Source organism: Grampus griseus (assembly GCF_964374135.1).
Source record: "Grampus griseus genome assembly, chromosome: 1".
NCBI classification, from domain to species: domain Eukaryota; kingdom Metazoa; phylum Chordata; class Mammalia; order Artiodactyla; family Delphinidae; genus Grampus; species Grampus griseus.
Genome location: NC_139017.1, coordinates 155438787 through 155459858, shown reverse-complemented (window position 1 = coordinate 155459858; position 21072 = coordinate 155438787). Strand labels below are relative to the sequence as shown.

The 21072-nt window shown below is 41.2% G+C and overlaps 1 protein-coding gene across 8 annotated transcripts in view; it reads left to right on the top strand.

The window, feature by feature from the left end:
* The first annotated feature begins 9115 nt into the window (after positions 1-9115).
* Positions 9116-21072, top strand: part of ZMYM1 (zinc finger MYM-type containing 1) — a 35063-nt gene continuing 23106 nt past the window's right edge. For 5 of the 8 annotated variants that reach the window (XM_082678568.1, XM_082678569.1, XM_082678565.1 and 2 more), the window contains exons 1-3: positions 9123-9168; positions 9815-9859; positions 20845-21014. In XM_082678568.1, the coding sequence (XP_082534694.1) occupies positions 20919-21014 (96 nt within the window). In that variant the 5' untranslated portion in view covers positions 9123-9168; positions 9815-9859; positions 20845-20918. Of the gene's footprint in view, positions 9169-9814; positions 9860-20844; positions 21015-21072 lie in introns of all 8 variants that reach the window. The other 3 variants (XM_082678562.1, XM_082678564.1, XM_082678563.1) reach the window with 3 other exon arrangements.

Below are 21072 nucleotides of genomic sequence, written 5' to 3'. Positions count from 1 at the left end.
TGGGAAGCAGCCGCATAGCACAGGGAGGTAGCTTGGTGCTTTGTGACCACCTAGAGGGGTGGGTTAGGGAGGGTGGGAGGAAGGGTGACACAAGAGGGAAAAGATATGGGAACATATGTATAACTAATTCACTTTGTTATAAAGCAGAAACTAACACACCATTGTAAAGCAATTATACTCCAATAAAGATTAAAAAAAAAAAGAGTTTGCACGTCACAACTAAGGAGACCTTGAGCTGTAACTAAGGAGCCCGCCTGCTGCAACTAAGGAGCCCGTCTGCTGCAACTAAGGAGCTGGCAAGCCACAACTAAGGAGCCTACCTGCCACAACTAAAACCCAGTGCAACCAAATAAATAAATATGTTTTAAAAAATAAAAAAAATTAAAAGTACCAAGTATAGGAAGGAGCCATCAGCACTAGTGATTTCATAAAATTATCATGACCAGATAAAAGACAGCCCAGCAGTTACTCAGCACCAGATTAACAGTAAGCAAGTAAAAATAGAGTTCAACAGATATTCTAAAGATGAGAAAAGTGAATCAAACTTTCATCTCTCAGGTGATAAAACAACTAAATGGCCCTACTACTTATATTAAAATACTGGTTAGAAATACCTAAGTTTTCAAGCAGAATGATGTTATGTAATGGCAGGATGATTGATTAGGGACTATTGATCATGCAAAACTTAGGGCTTGCAAAGTTTCCAGTATAGACACTAAGCTTCGAAAATTAAAAACCATAAGGACGACAGAGAGTTATGTCTTATGATATTTTTTTAAATTTTACTACTTAAAAAAAGGCTTTTAAGTTAGTCTAAATTACCTTGAACAGCAAAACTAGGTCTTAAATCCCAACTAAGAAAGAATTAGTTGATATCGCAGATCCCAGAACCTCAACTGGTCTAAAATTGCATTTTTTTCTATTGAATTTGGTAATATTTCTGAAATCCCAGAAATATTTAAAATAATATTACTGAAACCTTAAGAAGATAACGAAGTATAGGTATAATATAGGTATAAACTTAAGAGGTATAAAAACAGTGCAAAAATAATGCAGTAATATTTAACCTACGGCATTGAATAGGTCAAATATAAGTGTAGTCAATTGTGTAATCTTTGCATTTGTACATGCTTTGCTGATTTTTAAGGCATATGAGATATTCAAAAGTATCAGCCAGGGACTTCCCTGGTGGTGCAGTGGTTAAGAATCCGCCTGCCAATGCAGGGGACACGGGTTCGAGCCCTGGTCCGGGAAGATCCCACATGCCATGGAGCAACTAAGCCTGTGCACCACAACTACAGAGCCTGTGCTCTAGAGCCCGCAAGCCACAACTACTGAGCCTGTGTGCCACAACTACTGAAGCCCGCATGCCTAGAGCCCATGCTCTGCAACAAGAGAAGCCACTGCAATGAGAAGCTCGCGCACCACAACAAAGAGTAGCCCCCACTCGCTGCAACTAGATAAAGACAGCGCGCAGCAAGGAAGACCCAAAGCAGCCAAAAATAAATAAATAAAGTATCAGCCATATTAAATTTGTAACTGCAGTTTAAATTGTTTAAGGAAGTTAAAGTAATCAAACGTGTATTCCATGTTTAATGCTCAAGAAGAAAATGATTTCAACATATTGTTTATTAGAAATATGACTTTAGTAAATTGGGTGTTAAGCAACAAACAAGTAGCTCTGAGTATTCTCCCCCAGGCACAAAAGTCCCCTGGATGTAAAAGAATCCATCAAATATACTGAATCATGGGCTTCCCTGGTGGCGCAGTGGGTGAGAGTCCGCCTGCCAATGCAGGGGACACGGGTTCGAGCCCTGGTCCGGGAAGATCCCACATGCCGCGGAGCGGCTAGGCCCGTGAGCCATGGCCGCTGAGCCTGCAAATACTGAATCATAAGTCACGAAGTAGATAATATGCTTTTACTACTCCTTAGGAAGAAGAGAATGTAATAAATGGGGGACTGGAATAAAGGGTTGGTTGAAAGAATCAGGGAAACTGTGCCACATACACTTTCTGAGAAGGACAGACAACCAAACAGATAATTAGTCTACAGTGTGGTGAGTATTACAGAAGAGATACTCTGGGAGCACAAGGAAAGAGAAGTTAACTCAAAAAAAAAAAAAAAAAAGAAGTTAACTCAACCTGTGTACCCTTTACATACCAGACATAATAAAATACTATGCAATTGGCCAGATGTTTGTAACCAAAATCACGGAAACCTCACATCCAATGGCCACAATCTGAATCCTTCAACCACCTAAATTTGCTCCACCTGTGAAATAATATATTAAGATATCCCACTTTCTGACTACAGCCTTCTACCTTTTCTATTTTCTCACTCAATTTCTCTCTCTAAAGCTACACTTCTATCTTATGAAGACATCTGGTTCCTTAATCAGTCTATTTTCATCCTATTAACCTTCCACTGTCTTCTCTTCCTTTTAGATTTTTGTACTAGTCACTTGCCAATACGCTCACCTTTCTCCTGTGGCCCTTCTGTTGTACCTACCTGGAAAAAACAACCCTGAATCAACTTCTCCATGCCTACACCTGGGCTGCTTACTATTGTTGGTAAAAAATCATACAGCCTACCAGGCTGGCATGAATATACATTCAAGTTCCTCAACATCAACTGTGCTAATGGTATTGTCCAGAAATCTTCCCATGCCTTTTTTGTCAGTTCTCTCTTTCATTCTTCACAATGACTATTCAGAGTTTCTCCCTTCTCTTCAAATCTGTGACCCTTTCATCTCACTCATGGCAGATGACCTGACCTCTTAGTCCATAGAGAAAATACCATAGAAGCCATTAAATAAGAACTTCTTCAGTTCCTGGCACCAAACTCACAAGGTTTTCTGCAATTATACCAACCATTCTTTCTTTCCTCCAATTACAAAGGAGGGAGTGTCTCACCAGCTACCACTTTATCTTCTTTGTCATAACAACACACCTCTTGGAAGAGCTGATTATACTCACTGTTTTCATTTCTTCGTATCACACCCACTCTTCAATCCACTGCTATGATACCATATTCACTGCTTTGTGATACAATATTCTCGTACGCCTTGGTCATTTCTTTTTAATCTCTTTCCTATGTTCCCATATCTGTACTAATTTTTAAATTATCAGTGCTCCTCAAGGTCTCTCTCTTTGGTCTTCTTTTCACCTCATTGTACCCACAATAGGTGTACTCTCATCACCCACTTCTGTGGCTATAATCATCAACACTGTGGTGACCCAATGCTATAACTCTTTCCCAGATGTTTCTTCTGAACTGTTCCAGCTTCCTATTAAATATTTTCCTTTGGGTATTCCATAGGACCTGAAACTCAACAAATCTAATATTGCACCCATTATTTGCCCCAGTGCCCCACCCCCTCAACTACTTCTCCTTCTCCTGTGTTCCCTATTTCATGGAATGATACCACCATCCACCAGGTTTTCTTTCCACCACCACCGCCCCCCCCCCCAATTGGCAGTGGAAGTGCGAACTCCTAACCACTGGACTGCCAGGGAATTCCCTACCAGGTTTTCTGATCATCATGCTTAACTCCTTCATCTCATACTAATCCATAGTGATTTTCTCTTAAACATCTCTTTAATAGGTCCTTTTTTCTCCATCCCCACTTCTACTCCTGGGTCAGACCACCATCATCTCTGATTTGGATTACTACAGCAGTCTCTGAACTGGTCTTCAGAAGTGGTCTCTGTACCTACAGCTATTCTGCCCTTCCTACCCTTACCCCCTACCAGCCAAAGCAATTTTTCTAAAGTGTAAATCCGATCAAGTAACTTCCTTGATTAAAATTCTTTTGTCTTCCCACTACCCTTCCCACTCCCTAACCTAGTTTATAAGGCCTAACATGATGTGACCCCCATCTACTTCCAGCCTCAATTCTAGCTGCTCCTTCCACTTTGTATAATAGGCTTCAGTAATACTGAATTTATTTCAATTCCTCAAATGCTTCAAGCTCTTTCTTGCCTCAGCCTTTGAACAGGCTGTTTCTAGAATACTCTTCCCCCTTCTCTTTGCCTGGCTAAGTCCTACTCAGACTTCTTATATCAACTTTTATGTTATTTTCTCCTGGAAGCCTTCCTTGACCTCCAAGCCTGAGCTAGATGGGAACTTTTATGGGCCTCCCAGCATCCCATACTTCCACTCTCATAGGGTCATGCTGGTAATACCTAGTTACATGTCAAAATCCCCCACTAGACCAGCTCTATGAAGGCAGGAATTTGTGTCTATCTTGGTGCTTTTTTTAATCCCTACCATCTAGTATAGTGCCTGTCACATAAACAACACTCAACAGATACCTGTTAATTAATAATAATAATTAATGATATTCAGCACTTACTTTTGGGCAGATATTATGCTTTATATACATTTTCCCGTTTGATCTTCTCAGCAACCCCATAAAGTATTATTGTCATTTCCATTTTACACATGAGGAAACAGGCTCACACAGGTTAACGCCCAAGGTCATTCAACTAGTAAATGAGAGCCAGAATTTACACATGGGCTGTCTGACTCCAAAGATAGTATTGTTATATGCTGATCTTTAAAATGGGAAGATGAGCTAGCAGGAAAAGAATACTATTATTTCAGATATTACCAACTAGGTTGGCCCAGATTAAGTGACTCCAAGAGTTCCATGGAGGTCATGATGGAAACACTGGGGAACAGTGCCAAATGCCAGGCCCCTGTAAGATTTAATATCAGCTGAAAAAAATAAGCCAATTTCAAGGTGAATTTATTTAGTATTTGGTCATTTGTATTCATAGTCCAGAGACAGTAACAATGAGAAATAGAAACAAAGACATCCTGAGGCAGAAATGATACATTCACTGATCCATTCATTAAACAAACATTTATCGAGTGACTCCTTGTCCACTATTGTGTTAAGTGCTAGGAAATAAGATGTAAGAGGCAAAGACACCCAGTTTCAGAAACAGAGAAAGTGCACGTGAGGCAGAGATGCAGAGCAAGACTCACACAAAGAGTTTCATCTGAGTTTGTTTGTGTGATAACCAGCAAATAAAATCTAAAATGTATTTCAAAGAATTGTCCTGAGACACATAATTAAGGTGCTTTAAAAAAAAATTTTTTTTAGCATAAAGAACTTTGAGGAGGGAGAAGGGCTCTTCAAGGAGACAAACAGAATTGACACATTCTTACTCTCCCTGTGGCACATTGTTCCACATATTGCCGGTTAGCTACGTACTCACAAGCTGGTGAAATCTCACACTACAGTTTTGCATCGTTCTTTGACTCTTGATTTCTTTCTCCCAGCAAATTTATGAGGATTTTTCCCCATTATAAAAGTGATACAAGGTTATGGTTGGGGTGTTGGGGGAGATAAATAAAGAAAGAAAGAAATATTTTAAGTTGTAAGGGAAAAAGAAATCTACCCTCAGTCTCATTGTCTCAAAGACAGCAATTCTTTACATTTAGCATATTTTCCCTTATCTTCTTTCCGTGAGTTATTTTTTAAAATGTATTTGAAATGATGCTACTTATGCAATCCTCCATTCCAACTGTCCTCACTGTGTGGTAGCCATGTGCTTCAAAGAGGACTGATACTACCACTCAATTCCAAGGGTTGTTCCTGATATAATTCAGTAACAGTATCCTAAGACTCCTTACCACACTAACTGGTTCAAAATCAGCACAAGATCCCAGATAGGCCAGCTGGTTGTGAATGAGAAAGTATACTCCATGGTAATGAGCTTGCTACCATGAAGGAGGCCAGCTTGAAAATAAAGTCAATCAAAGAAGGCAGAGCTGGGGCTTCCCTGGTGGCACAGTGGTTGAGAGTCCGCCTGCCGATGCAGGGGACACGGGTTCTTGCCCCGGTCCGGGAAGATCCCACATGCCGTGGAGCGGCTGGGCCCGTGAGCCATGGACGCTGAGCTTGCGCGTCCGGAGCCTGTGCTCCGCAAGGGGTGGGATAGGGAGGGTGGGACGGAGACACAAGAGGAAGGGGATATAGGGATACATGTATATGTATAGTTGATTTACTTTGTTATACAGCAGAAACTAACACAACAATGTAAGGCAATTATACTTCAATAAAGATGTTTAAAATTTTTTTAAAAGGCAGAGCTTCATTATGTAATACACCTGAAACTAACGTACCTAAGTCAACTATATTTCAACTAAAAAAAAAAGAGGGTAGAGCTGAGAGAATTACAGAAAAATACAACCTAGTCCAGACAAGTATGGAGTTTATCTTCTTTCTATACTGTTCAATTTTATGACTCAATGCATTCCCTTTATTGTTTAAACCTGTTAAAGTTGAGTTATATAATACTTGCAAACAAGCATGCTAAATGGATATACTACCCAAATGGGATAATCAAATGAAGGAATTTTAGCACTAGACTTTAAAAAAATAAATGAAGCCTGTTGTGGGGGGGGCATAGAATACAAAGAATAAAGTTGTGGTATTAATTCCCATTCTTTCTGAACTCCTACTCTTGGGCCAAAGGCAGGATACTCTTAATATCTGGGTGTTTTCCTAAGGGTATGAATGTCATTGATTATGGATGAGATCCTGAGGGCTTTTCTTGGACTATGGCTTGACTCCTACTGGGCTTCTCTCTTTAGATACTTATTTCAAAGAGGTAAGGCAAGGAAACAAGTTGGGTTCCCATGCTTCATCCAAAAGTAACAGGTATGAATTTTAGGGCATACGCAAGTATGGAGGAAATAACTTACTTGTTTTCTCATAATCAGCTTAAATCTAAATCTGAGACCTCATGCTTACACTGGCAGAAAATTTAATCTCAGTCATTATTGGTGTTCCCGAGAAGAATGCCACCAGAGGTATGTATAGGTCCCATGGTGGGTCTTACTCGCCACCAAAGCATCATGGAATCTCTGCAGCTATTAGCTCAGTAGTCCAGACTGGTTACATCAGAGATGACCATTGCCCCAGTCTGCAGGTTCTCATCAGGACCAGTGGCTTGATCATGAGTATCTTCGGCAAGGATGTAACTCCTTATTCTCAGGGTCCAGCACTCTCCCCATAATGCGGTTGAAGAACATGTTGCAGGTCCCCTAAAATCACAGAACTATAGACCTTCATCCTCTTCCTGTAATTCTGAAATCTTTTCTTCCTCGGTTTCCTCTAAGGCATGTCTCTGCCTCCTGTCTCCCCTAACAACTCTCTCTCTCTCTCCCTCCCTCCCTGGATAATTTCATACTCTTTTCAGTCAGACTGAATTTTTACAAAACACGAGACCAGCTCTTGACTTCCAACAGCTTCTGCTTTTGGTCCTACTAAAATCCCTGAGATAATGATGCAAGGGAGGAAAAGTGTACAACAAATAACACAAATTAATATCTCAAAAATTAGATAACTGGGGCTTCCCTGGTGGCGCAGTGGTTGAGAGTCCGCCTGCCGATGCAGGGGACGCGGGTTCGTGCCCTGGTCCGGGAAGATCCCACATGCCGCGGAGCGGCTGGGCCCGTGAGCCATGGCCGCTGAGCCTGCACGTCTGGAGCCTGTGCTCTGCAACAGGAGAGGCCACAGCAGTGAGAGGCCCACGTACTGCAAAAAAAAAAAAAAAAAAAAAATTAGATAACTGCCCCATGAACAAGCAGTTTGCACACCCGATGGAAGTCCTCACCCAGAACGAGGATTCAATTTTTTTATAGTGTTTTTTTTCTTTTTCCTCAGTCCTGTTATCAGAAGCAGAGGTGTGCACTCACTGCTCCAGTTCTCTTAAAGTTTCTACACAAAAGGTAAGGCTTGTCTCATGGATATTTTTTACTCGTAAGGGTCATTCATTAGAAACAGGAGCCTATACATCTTATAGGCTCAACTGCTTTATCTTGCTGAGTGAGACAAACTTTATGAACCTAGAAAGTAAAACACATTTATTGTTAGGAATTGCTCATGAGTACATTTATTAAAAGACAGGATTTTGTGGACTTCCCTGGTGGCACAGTGGTTAAGAATCTGCCTGCCAATGCAGGGGATAGGGGTCCCATCCCTGGTCTGGGAGGATTCCACATGCCACGGAACAACTAAGCCCATGCACCACAACTATTAAGCCTGCGGTCTAGAGCCCGCAAGCCACAACTACTGAAGCCCACGCTCCATAACTACTGAAGCCCATGCACCTAGAGCCCGTGCTCCGCAACAAGAGAAGCCATCACGAGAAGCCCACGAGTAGCCTCTGCTCGCCGCAACTAGAGAACGCCCATGCGCAGCAATGAAGACCCAACGCAACCAACAATAATTAAACAAATTTATTTAAAAAAAGACAGGATTTTGTACTGCAAGTGACAGAAAACCAAGTCAACATAGGTTAAGAAAACCTAGGGCTTCCCTGGTGGCGCAGTGGTTGAGAGTCCGCCTGCCGATGCAGGGGACACGGGTTCGTGCCCCGGTCTGGGAAAATCCCACATGCCGCGGAGAGGCTGGTCCCGTGAGCCATGGCCACTGAGCCTGCGCGTCCAGAGCCTGTGCTCCGCAACGGGAGAGGCCACAACAGCGAGAGGCCCGCGTACAGCAAAAAAAAAAAAAAGAAAACCTAATGTCTCACATAATTTGAAAGTTCAAGAGTTGGACATCTGGGGCGTCCCTGGTGGCGCAGTGGTTAAGAATCCGCCTGCCAACGCAGGAGACAGGGGATCGAGCCCTGGTCCGGAAGATCCCACATGCCTCGGAGCAACTTAGCCCGTGCGCACAACTACTGAGCCTGTACTCTAGAGCCCCCCAAGCCACAACTACTGAAGCCCGTGCGCCCCAACAAAGAGAAGCCACCACAATGAGAAGCCTGCTCGCTGCAACTAGAGTAATCCTGTGCGCAGCAACGAAGACCCAACACAGCCAAAAACACAGCAAATAAATTAATTTATTTTAAAAAATAAAAAAAGAAATGTCCAAATCTGGCTGCCACCTATAATACATAGGGCTTCAGGGCTAAACTCCTAGTCCCTAGTGAGGGATCTGAACAGCCCCCTCACCCACCCCCAAGGTTGCCTTTTCCTATTGACGGAAAAGTGGCCCAGAGCCTGGGTGGGCGGGGGTGGGCGGCGGATGCACTGCGCATGCTCGGCCGCAGAGAACGACGGGGAAGGGGTGGGGCCTGCGCGACCGTTTCCCGTTGAAGTTCTTTTGAGAAACGTAGCGCGGCGACCGTCGGTGAGAGAAATTAGTAAGCCTCCTTGAGCGCTTGTAGTGTCGGTCTTTATTTCTGTGCTTTACCAGAGACGGGCGGAGAGTTTGGCCAGTCGGAGGAAGGATGAAATGTCTGGGAGGGCCGGGGTTCTAGGGACTCAGCCCTGCGTGCGGATGCCGCCATGTGGGGGCCGGGAATTCGGGGTCAGGCCCCTGGATAGTGTTTGTCGTCTCTTTTAACCTAGTCTGCAGAGAGTCGGGGCGTTTTGCCACCCCCCGACCCCCCCGCCAGCTTCCTGCGTTTCTCAGCGCCTACTCTGCTCCTGCGCCGTAACTGCCTTCAGCCTTCGGTCTTTCTCCATGGCCTCCGTTTCTAAAACATTACTTTGATCCCACCTGTGGCTCTCCCTCGTTAAGCAGTGATTTTTTTTCAAACTGAAAAAAAAATCATGGAACTCCTTTTGCAAATAGAGTTGTACATGGGATCTTAAATAAAAGGTATTTTTTAATTATTATAAATGTTTGGCTCGTCATGAAATGGGATTTGAAATTTTGATTAGATGAAGGTACAGTCTTTGTCATTTTATGTTATGTCATTTTGCTTTTGTGTACAAGATTGAATCGAAAGTATCTTGGTTGCATGGACTAATGTTTACAAACGGTGACTTTTTTAACTTTCTCAGGTTGCAATCTCATCATACTTTTAAATTAAACTGACTGGAAAGTAGGTAAGTGGAGAATTTTCTCTTTAAGTGTTGAATCACTGATAACATCTGACGATAGCTTGTATTCCTCATCACAAATATATAAGACAAGAAGCCCCCGAAATTTATAACAAGAACTACATTTAGTCCTAACACTTTGCACATTTAACTCTTAGGTTGAGGCAAGAGTATTAAAGGAGTAGATGCCCTTGCTAAAACAGTAAATTCACTTCTAGGATTTTCTGTGAGTGGACGTATACAGTTTAGAACCCAAAAAGCGTAAGTGCAAAGCTGTAAACTTCCTCATCAATGACACAGCTACAAGGCATTGAATTATGTTCACCCTGGTGGCAGGAAAAGCTATTTTCTGAAGGTCTCTGTTAATCTAGCACAAATTAATGCTTTGGAGGTCACCAAAATACTTCACATTTGGTATGTAACACAGTTAAGTGTATCTCATAATTTTATTAGTTTTTTTAAAGTAAATTTTTACTTAAAGAAATATGAAGTGTTTGATGAACCCCAGAAGCTACTGATGTTCAAGACTTAAGTTCAAGGTTTTTGGTATTTAAGGACTTTCCGGATATGAACCACATCTGCTTTTCCAACTTCATTTCCTTCCACTAGCACTCTTGCATTTTATCTTCATCAGTAACTCCACTTCTTAGAGTTCCCATATATTTGTGTTTTTCCACATACTGTCCCTATATCTGAAATATCCCCCGTGATTGCTTCATAGACACCTACTTGAAAACCTAGCTCAAATATAACCTTCTAAGACTTCTTTGACCATCTTCTCTTACCTCATTTCTGCTTTGTACCTCATCTATGCTTACATTGTGCTAGGCAGAGTGTTATGAGAGTCTGCACGTGGTAATTATCTCTATAACCCCAGCACCTATGCACTTCATCAGTAGTGGCTCCCCATTGCCTACAGAACTAAAAATGGACATTTTAGTTTGGTTTGAGAAGCGTTTAGCCTTCTGCCTCCAGTCTTCCTATCATTCCAGTAAAAGAGCTTGCAGAACTCAACGAGTAAAACAAATCTTTGGAAAGTGTAATGCGTAAAGAAGTAGCTGTAATGCAAAGAAATAAGAGTATACCTGCTTCTGGACTCTTACATTACTCATTTTATTTTTGCTTGTGTCCATACCATACCATCTTAACTACTGTAGCTTTTTAGTAAGTCCTCAAATTTTTTTCTTTTTTGAGATTGTAGTGCCTATTCGAGGTTGTGTATACATTTTATGTACATTATGGTCATCTTGCAGTTTCAACAAAAACTGGGATTTTGATCTGTAGCTCAGTTTGGGGAAAACTGACTTAATATTGAGTCAATCACTGTCTCTCTCCATTTATTTAGATCTTACTTTATTTCTCTCAGCATTGTTTTGTTTTCAGTCTAGAGATCTTGACGTATTTCATTAGATTTATTCCAATATTTGATGTTTTATGACACTATAGAAAAGTTATTTTAAATTTTTAAATTTCTAATTCTACAAAGAAATATAATTGATTTTTTTAATATTGACCTTGCTAAATTTACTTAATAATTTCAGTAGTTATTTGGAAATCCTTTTGGATTTTCTATGTACACAATATGTCATCTATAAGTAATGATGATTTTAATTTTTTTTTTTTTTTTCCTTCGGTACACGGGCTTCTCACTGTTGTGGCCTTTCCCGTTGCGGAGCACAGGCTCTGGACGCGCAGGCTCAGCGGCCATGGCTCATGGGCCTAAGCCACTCCGCGGCATGTGGGATCTTCCCGGACCAGGGCACGAACCCGTGTCCCCTGCATCGGCAGGCGGACTCTCAACCACTGTACCACCAGGGAAGCCCTCACTTTTATTTTTGAAGGATGTTTTTACTGACTATAGAATTTTAGATAGACTTTTTCCCCCCAGCATTTTAAAGTTATTCCATTGGCCTCTGGCCTTCATTGTTTCTGACAAGACAGCCTTCATTCTTATTTTTGTTACCCTGTATGTTAACGTCCTTTTTTTCTAGCTGCCTTTAAGATTTTCTTTTTATCTTTGGTTTTCACCAGTGTGACTATGATGTGCAGAGTTGTCTTTTCCTTATGTTTATCTTATTTTTATTCATAGAACTTCTTGAATTCGTATGGTTTGAAATTTTTGTTCATTTTGGGGAAATTGTCCAGCCAGTATTTCTTTAAATGTTGCTCCTGTTTCATTGCCTGTTTTCTCTTATTCTCAGGCTCAGTTTACATGTGTGTCAGACCATTTTGCTATTTCCCACATGTTGCTTACATTATTTGTATCCTTTTATGTATCAGTCTGACTACTTTGTACTAACCTGTTTTCTAGTTCACTAATTTGATATTAAATTCATCTGTTGAATTCTTAATTTCCCTATTTTACTTTCCAATTCTCAAATTCCCACGATTTTTTTAAAAATTGAATTCCAGGATTCTGCTGAACTTTTCCATCTTTTTCTGTATTTTCTTAAACACATCAAAGTTCTTGCCTACTAACATCAGTATGAGCCACACTGTGGGTCTGTTTCTGTTGTCTTTTTTCCCCTTGGTTTTTAGTTTTGTTTTGTTTGATTAAATTATTTATTTGGTTGTGCTGGGTCTTAGTTGTGGCAGGCGGGCTCCCTAGTTGCGGCATGCAAACTCTTGGTTGCAGTATGCGAACTCTTAGTTGTGACATGCATGTGTGATCTAGTTCCCTGACCAGGGATTGAACCCGGGCCCCCTGCATTAGGAGCACGGAGTCTTAACCACTGCACCACCAGGGAAGTCCCTTCAGTTTTGTTTGTTGGGGGGTTGGGGGGAGTTTGCTCATACATTTTTATTCTGGACATTGTGGGTGAAAATTTTGAAAGACTCCTCCAGAGAGGACTGCAGTTCATTAGGTGTGCAAATAGTACTAGCAGATTACATTGATCCTGTTGAGGGATTCTGTTAGGCATTAATTAGGGCTGATCTATTTAGGTTTGCCCTTTCTTCTAGGAAGTAGTCTTTTCTCCTGGGTTGTGGCCCTTACTCTTAGGGCTTGGCCTCCTGGAGTCTCAACTGAAAGTCCACATCTTTACCAAGTCCCCTCTTCCTTATCTGGGCTTAAATTTCAACTGTTCTTAGCTTTGCAAAGCTACTGTAATCTCTTTTAGCCTCCCAACTGCTGTTTTCTGCTAGGTTTTTTGGAGTCTTGCTCTGTAGATGTGCAGTTTAAGGGTTAGCTAATGAGTGGACATGGGGAATATTTGTGTGCAAATTTGGGGGCTTATTTCTCTGAGGTTCTTTCCTCCCGGATTGTGCCTCTTGAGTTCCAGCTACTTAGGCACCCAGAACTCCTATCTCCGTAGCTCACTATGCTGCTATTCTCTGCTTGGGCATTTTCCTTTATCCTGGAAGGTGCCCTCAGAGGTAAAGCCTGTTAATTTTTTTTTTTTTTTTTTTTGCGGTACGCGGGCCTCTCACTGTTGCGGCCTCTCCCGTTGCGGAGCACAGGCTCCGGACGCCAGGCCCAGCGGCCATGGCTCACAGGCCCAGCCGCTCCGCGGTATGTGGGATCCTCCTGGACCGGGGTACGAACCCGCGTCCCCTGCATCGGCAGGCAGACCCCCAACCACTGCGCCACCAGGGAAGCCCAAGCCTGTTAATTTTATAATTGTTTCCAGTGGAAGAATTTAGCATACTAAAAGCTATTCTGTTATACCTAGATTTATCTTATCTAGGCATATCTTATTTTTAATTCTTGCCAATTTGATAAAATCTAGAGTTGAGTTGGTTTAGAAGCTGAGTAGAATTTGAATAGGCAGAAATGACTTTGCAAGTAGAACAGTAAGAGCACAAGTGTAGTGGGGAGGGAAATTCTCTCTTTCTTAGATTGACAATTAATTAATCTTTCATCGACAGGTTTATGTATGCAATATTGTACTAGTTTTCCAGGAGGAAAGTGTATACATTCCGTCTGGAGGTCTGTCTGTGTGTCTAGAAGTAACTGCTAATAGCTTGCCATTTCTTTGCAGTCTCAAGGGTTTTTGTTTGTTTTATTGAAGTATAGTTGATTTAAAATATTGTGTTAGTTTCAGGTGTACAGCAGAGTGATTCAGTTATATATATATTTCTTCAGATTATTTTCCATTATAGGTTATTACAAATATTGAATATATATATATATTTACTGTGTTATACAGTAAATCCTTGTTGCTTAGCTATTTTATGTATAGAGGTTTGTATTACTTAATCCCATACTCCTAATTTATCCCTCCCCCTTCCCTTTCCTTTTGGTAACTAAGTTTGTTTTCTGTGTCTGTTTGTTTCTATTTTGTATATAGACTTATTTGTATTATTTTTTAGATTCCACATATAAGTGATATCATACAATATTTGTCTTTGAGTGACTTACTTCACTTAGTATGATATTCTCTAGGTCCATCCTTGTTGCTGCAAATGCAATGTTTCATTCTTTTTTATGGCTTAATAATATTCCGTTGTATATATATACCAATCTTCTTAACCCAGCCATCTGTTAATGGGCACTTGGGTTGTTTCTATATCTTGGCTATTGTAAATAGTGCTGCTATGAACATTGGGGTGCATGTATGTTTTTGAATCAGAGTTTTCATCTTTTCCTGATATATGCCTGGAAGTGGAATTGCTGGATCACATGGTAGCTCTATTTTTAGCGGTTTTTTTAAATTTATTTATTTATTTATTTTTCACTGTGTTGGGTTTTTGTTGCTGTGCGCCAGCTTTCTCTAGTGGCAGCAAGCAGGGGCTACTTTTCGTTGAGTGCGCAGGCTTCTCGTTATGGTGGCTTCTCTTGTTGAGGAACACGGGCTCTAGGCGCACGAGCTTCAGTAGTTGTGGCTCACAGGTTCAGTAGTTGTGGTTCGTGGGCTCTAGAGTACAGACTCAGTAGTTGTGGTGCATGGGCTTAGTTGCTCCGTGGCATGTGGGATCTTCCTGGACCATGCCTCAAACCTGTGTCCCCTGCATTGGCAAGTGGATTCTTAACCACTGCGCCACCAGGGAAGCCCTATTTTTAGTTTTTTAAGGAACTTCCATACTGTTCTCCATAGTGCCTGCATCAATTTACATTCCCACTAAAGTGTAGGAGAGTTCCCTTTTCTCCACACCCTCTCCTGCATTTATTATTTGTAGACTTTTTGATGATAGCCATTCTGACTGGTGTGAGGTTATACCTTATTGTAGTTTTGATTTGCATTTCTCTAATAATGTTGAGCATCTTTTCATATGCCTGTTGGCTATCTGTATGTCTTCTTTGGAGAAATGTCTATTTAGGTCTTCTGCCCATTCTTTGATTGGGTTGTTTGGGGTTTTTGATATTGAGTTGTATGACCTGTTTTTATATGTTGGAAGTTAAGGCCTTGTCGGTCACATCATTTGCAAATATTTTCTCCCATTCTGTAGGTTGTCTTTTTGTTTTGTTGATTGTTTCCTCTGCTGTGCCAAAGCTTTTGATGAGGTCCCGTTTATTTTTGCTTTTATTTGTTTTGCCTTGGGAGACTGATCTAAGAAAATACTGTTACGATTTATGTCAGAAAATGTTTTGCCTTTGTTCCTTTCTAGGAGTTTTATGGCGTCTTATATTTAGGTCTTTAAACCATTTGGAGTTTATTTTTGTATGTGGTTTGAGGGGGTGTTCTAATTTCATTGATTTACATGTAACTGTCCAGCTTTCCCAACACCAGTTGCTGAAAAGACTGTCTTTTCTCCATTGTATTTTCTTGCCTCCTTCGTCATAAATTAATTGACCATAGGTGTGTGGGTTTATTTCTGGGCTCTCTATTATGTTCCATTGATCTGTATGTCTGTTTTTGTGCCAATACCATGCTGTTTTGATAACTATAGATTTGTAGTATAGTCTGAAATCTGGAAGCATTATGCCTCTGGCTTTGTTCTTTGTCTTTTATGGTTCCCTATAAATTTTAGGATTATTTGTTCTACTTCTGTGAAAAGTGTCATGGGTGTTTTGATAGGGATTACATTAAATCTGTAGATTGCTTTAGGTAGTATGGCCATTTTAACAATATTAATTCTTCCAATCTAAGAGTATGGGATATCTTTCCATTTCTTTGAATCATGTTCAGTTTCTTTTATCAATGTTATATCGTTTTCAGTGTATTGGTCTTTTACTTCCTAGTATAAATTTATTCCTTAAGGTTTTATGAGAGTTTCTAACATGATTTTGAATGAGATTTTTTTTTTTAACTTTCTCTTTCTGATACTCATGTTTTCCTTTAAAAACATGTGACTTTGGTTTTCTGCTCCATGATATATCCCTCTTTGGTTTAAATTAAAATGTTTTAAATTACTTATTACCAAGTAGTACTAACTAGCAGAAAGATATTTATCCTATGACGGCTAATAGTCTCTAACATACATAGTTTAGCCCCAGTTGGGGAAGATGGGTGCGACTATGTTAAAAAGAGGTCTCTAGGATTTATTTTACTCCTTTGTTCATTGTACTGAAAAAGGAAGTAATGAATTTGTTATTCGTATATGTCTTTTGCTCTTCTTGGTTTTTTAGTAGCTAAAGAAATGTTATATACCATTTTCCTCTACCTCAGAAGTATATATATTTTTTTTAATATTTAACTGCTCTGCCTTTTTTTATACTTTATTTATTTATTTATTTATTTGGTTGTGCCAAGTGTTAGTTGCAGCACGCAGGATCTTCATTGCCGGGTGCAGGATCTTCGTTGTGTGGCCTGCAGGATCTTTTAGTTGTGGCATGTGGGATGTTTAGTTGCAGCATGCGAACTCTTAGTTGCAGCATGTGAACTCTTAGTTGTGGGATGTGGGATCTAGTTCCCTGACCAGGGATCCAGCCGGGCCCCTTGCATTGGGAGTGCAGAGTCTTAGCCACTGGACCACCAGGGAAGTCCCAGAAATATATTTTAGATTAATTACACTTTCAGGGTACTTCTATTCTTTGCCTATGTGATGACTGACATGTATGAAGGGATTCCTAGATGTTTTATTTTTAATTGATCTTTAGACTTAACATAGCATATTTACTTTCAGATGAAGGGAATATATAATCTAGTAGTTAATTTCCAGTGAGTTTTGCTTTGCTGGTTGTATGTAACACTCAGATGGGTTGAGCAGAGACTATATGAGCTTTTATTGCACTTCACAGTCAGGCCTTATTTAATTTTCTGCCTTGGGATAGGAGTATCAACTACAAATTAGCACTTGCCGTTGGCACTTGCCAACTACCTCTACAAGGATTAAATCATGAGCTGCTGCAGCTGCTGACTTTCAACACCCCCTGAAAGGAGTTCAAGGTGGAGAGCAGAAATGAGGCACTCTGTGCTCTGGGAAAAACTGGCAGAACAGGTCTTCAGATAGTTAGATATTTTCAGGAGCCGATTTTATGAGCCCAATTCTTGTTATCTCCTCATATCTAGAAAAGCACTAAAATCCTTCATGGTGATGACTGCTCCTCCGACTAGCAGAAGTATACTCCCCCTTCACCAAAGTCACATATATACTGACCTTCCCCCCTACCTCTTTGGAGCAGTTTCTCAGAGCTATCTGAAATGCTGTCTCCCTGTCCTCATTTTGCCCCAAATAAAACTTAACTCGCAACTCTTACGTTGTGCATTTTTTAAGTCTACAGGAGCTTTCAGTAAGAGCTGAGTTAAAGATCAGTGAGTTGAGTGGCGGAGTCCCAACCTCAAAAATAAAAGACAATTACGGAACTTCGGGGTTTTCAATGTAGTAACTCAGAATAAAACCAGAGACCTGGAGTTACTCCAGTAAGAACTTTAACTTAATCATATCTGTTTTACTTATCTCCTACCCTCCATAATCATTAGTTGTAAAGACCTTTTTTTAAAAGAGTATCCTTTTCTCTTGGAGGTGATGTAAAAGGAATCCAGGAGACTTGTCCTCTGCAGCCAAGTTAGGATTGCAGGAAGGGAAAGAGTTGCAAAGGATTTAGAATTGGAGGTGGCAGCTACAAGAAAAATGGAAAATAGACCTCAGTTAAGGAAAAAGAAGAACACAAGGAACCAGTCTGTCCTTGAGAGAAGAGGCCTTGGAGCTGAACAGTTGTTACCTGAAAACTGGGTTTGCCCCTTGGTGGGCGTCAAGCCAGTAGACTCAACCAAGCCAAATATCTGGAGAAGGAAGGATTTATTTATTATTACTTGCAGCAAATAAGGAGAACACTGGGGGTCTTTACCAAAGCAGTATCTCCCCAACAGCAAAATTGGGGAAGTTTTAAGCTAAGGCTACATGCCTGTTCATGAAGGGACTTGAGCAGAGGAGAATTCAGCGTAGAATTGGGGGAAAGGTTGACAGAGTCCAAGCTTTAGTTGATTGAAGTCTGGAGGCTCAGCATCATCTTTCCATCCTCCACCTGGGTGGGAGCCTTAGCTCTTACAGAACTGAAAGATATATTGTTATTCCCTTGAGGAACCAGGACCCTTGCCCCAAGGCTGCACTGTTGTTTCTTGACTGCTCCTCCCTTGTTTCTGTATTCCCTCAAGATCATTAATTACTGAGACCTGTTCAAGGCCAAGCATTGAGGCCAGGCTTAGATCACAAAATGGCCTAGGCCAAAATGGGTTCTCTTATGTCAGGAAAGCCATTCCTGGTTCTCTTTCTCCAGGGACCCCCTGAGCTATCTGCTTACACAATCCAAGGCTCCTGTAGTTCCTCAAAAGTTATAAAATGGAATTCTTTTTTAAGCTTGAATGCACAGCAATCTTTTATATTGATTTTGGATTTTAGCTATTGTTTGGGGGTCTTTTTTGCAGTTTTTTGTTTGTTTGGCTGTATTGGGTTTTCATTGCGCGCGGGCTTTCTCTAGTTGAGGCGGGGTCTACTCTTCGTTGCGGTGCGTGGGCTTCTCATTGCGGTGGCTTCTCTTTGTTGCGGAGCACGGGCTCTAGGCACACACGTTTCGGTAGTTGTGGCACATGAGCTCAGTAGTTGTGGCGCACAGGCTTAGTTGCTCTGCAGCATGTGGTATCTTCCCAGACCAGGGCTCGAACCCATGTCCCCTGCATTGGCAGGTGGATTCTTAACCACTGAGCCACCAGGGAAGTCCTTAGCTGTTGTTTAAAAAGAAAAAAAAAAAGTCAGCCCAGTAAATTTGAAGATCTAACTGACCTTATTCATGAATCTGGCAGTATCCCATCTAGTAAATAGCAGGGCACTCAAGGAACTGTACAAGATGGAACGTTTTTATAGGCAGAAAGAGGGTAGGACAAGAAAGCTAAAAGAGTGGACTAGTTTAGACAGGGTCACCTTCCCTTAGGGGAAAGCAGGGGGTCTTGGGCAGATTACCTCACTAGTGCTGACCAGGAAATTAAACTGATTGGCTTAAAATTCCACTCCTTGGAGAGGCTGAAACTACAGTTCTGTTAGGAATTATCAATAAGTCTTGGCGGGGCTTAGCACAGTTAAGGCCAGCTTGGGCTTGTTGTTTCTTCTTAACACGATTTACCAAAAAGGAATCCGTTGATGGCGGGGGGGAATTAAGTATAATGGGGAAATAGCTTCAAGACATAATTAGAAGGTATATTTGATATAATTTGGTGATTAGATGTGGGAGAAGAGGCATTTAGGACTGTCCCTAGATTTCTGGCTTGGGAAATTGAGTATATACCATAGTGTCATTTCCCAAGAAAGGGAACATGTGTAAAGCAGGTTTATGTGGATAATATAAGAATATGATTTTAAATCTCCTGGACTTGAGGGACCTGTAGAACATACAAGTGGAGATATTTAATAGGCAATTGGGTATATGGGCTAGAGCTCAGGTATGTAGGGGAAAAATAGCCTATAGATGATAGTTGAATCCCAGGTTGTGCCCATAGAGCAAGCAAGAAGAGTCCTGAGGAATTGTGCTTTGGAGGAACACAGATATTCAGAAGCAGGTGAAATAAATGTTTGAGAAAAAGACTGGCAAAGAGGTAGGAGGAGAGATAGGTCTTGGAGTCTTAAGAGTCAAGGAAGGAGAGGGACTTCGCTGGTGGTCCATTGGTAAAGAATCCGCCTTCCAATGCACGAGACATGGGTTGGATCCCTAGTTGGGGAGCTAAGGTTCCATGTGCTGCGGGGCAACTAAGCTCATGCACCACAAGTACTGAGCTTGTGCACCTCAAGGAGAGAGCCCGCGTGCCACAAACTACAGAGCCCATGTGCTCTGGAGCCTGTGCGCCACAACAAAGAGCCCGCACCGCAATGAAAGATCCTGCAGCCTCAACAAAGACCCCTGCATGCTGCAACTAAGACCCGACGCAGCCAAACAAATAAAGAAAATAAATAAAAGAAATCCTTCGCCTTTAAAAAAAAAAAAAGTCAAGGAAGAAGAAAATTTCAAAGACAAGTGAAGGAACAGTCAGAGGGAGGGCAGTAGCTTTAGAAATTTTTGAATGTATTTAAATGATTCTATGAGAGAAACCAATAAGGAGGGGAAGAGGCGACCTGAGGGAATAGAAATAGAGACTAGTCTCTATGCAAGAAAAAAGCATAAAGGTTTATCTACTGGAGAAGGCAGAAAGCAAAGCTATATTGGGGAGTAATGGATGAGGGAAGGAAGCTAGTGTTGTGAAAGAACGTTTTGTGCTTCCAGAAAATTACTATATTTGAAGGGACTAATGTTTAAAAATCAGATTCTTGAGACTTCCCTGGTGGTGCAGTGGTTAAGAATCCACCTGCCAATGCAGGGGACACACGTTCAATCCCTGGTCCAGAAAGACACCACATGCTGCAGAGCCAACTAAGCCCGTGTGCCACAACTACAGAGCCTGCTCTCTAGAGCCCTCAAGCCACAACTACTGAGCCCGCACACCACAACTACTGAAGCCCACACGCCTAGAGCCCGTGATGCGCAACGAGAAGCCACCACAACGAGAAGCCCGCACACCACAACAAAGAGTAGCCCGCGCTTACCGCAACTAGAGAGAAAGCCTGCGTGCAGCAGCAAAGACCCAACACAGCCAAAATAAATAAAATTAAAATCAGACTCTTTATCAGTTCATATTTTATTTTAGGAATCTGGATACTGTTTTCCAAGAAAAAAACCATTAGTTTGGAACTGGAGGATTTCTTTGCATCAGACAGTAAGATGAAAGAATCAACAACAGATGGTGAATGTGACAAGGCAGTGGCGCCACAACTGAAGAGGCTAGATGAAATTAAGGCAGAACCTGACAATGCTCAGGTAAATATTTTACCTTATTTTCTATTTTCTAGAGTAGTATTTAATTATAAATTTTAGT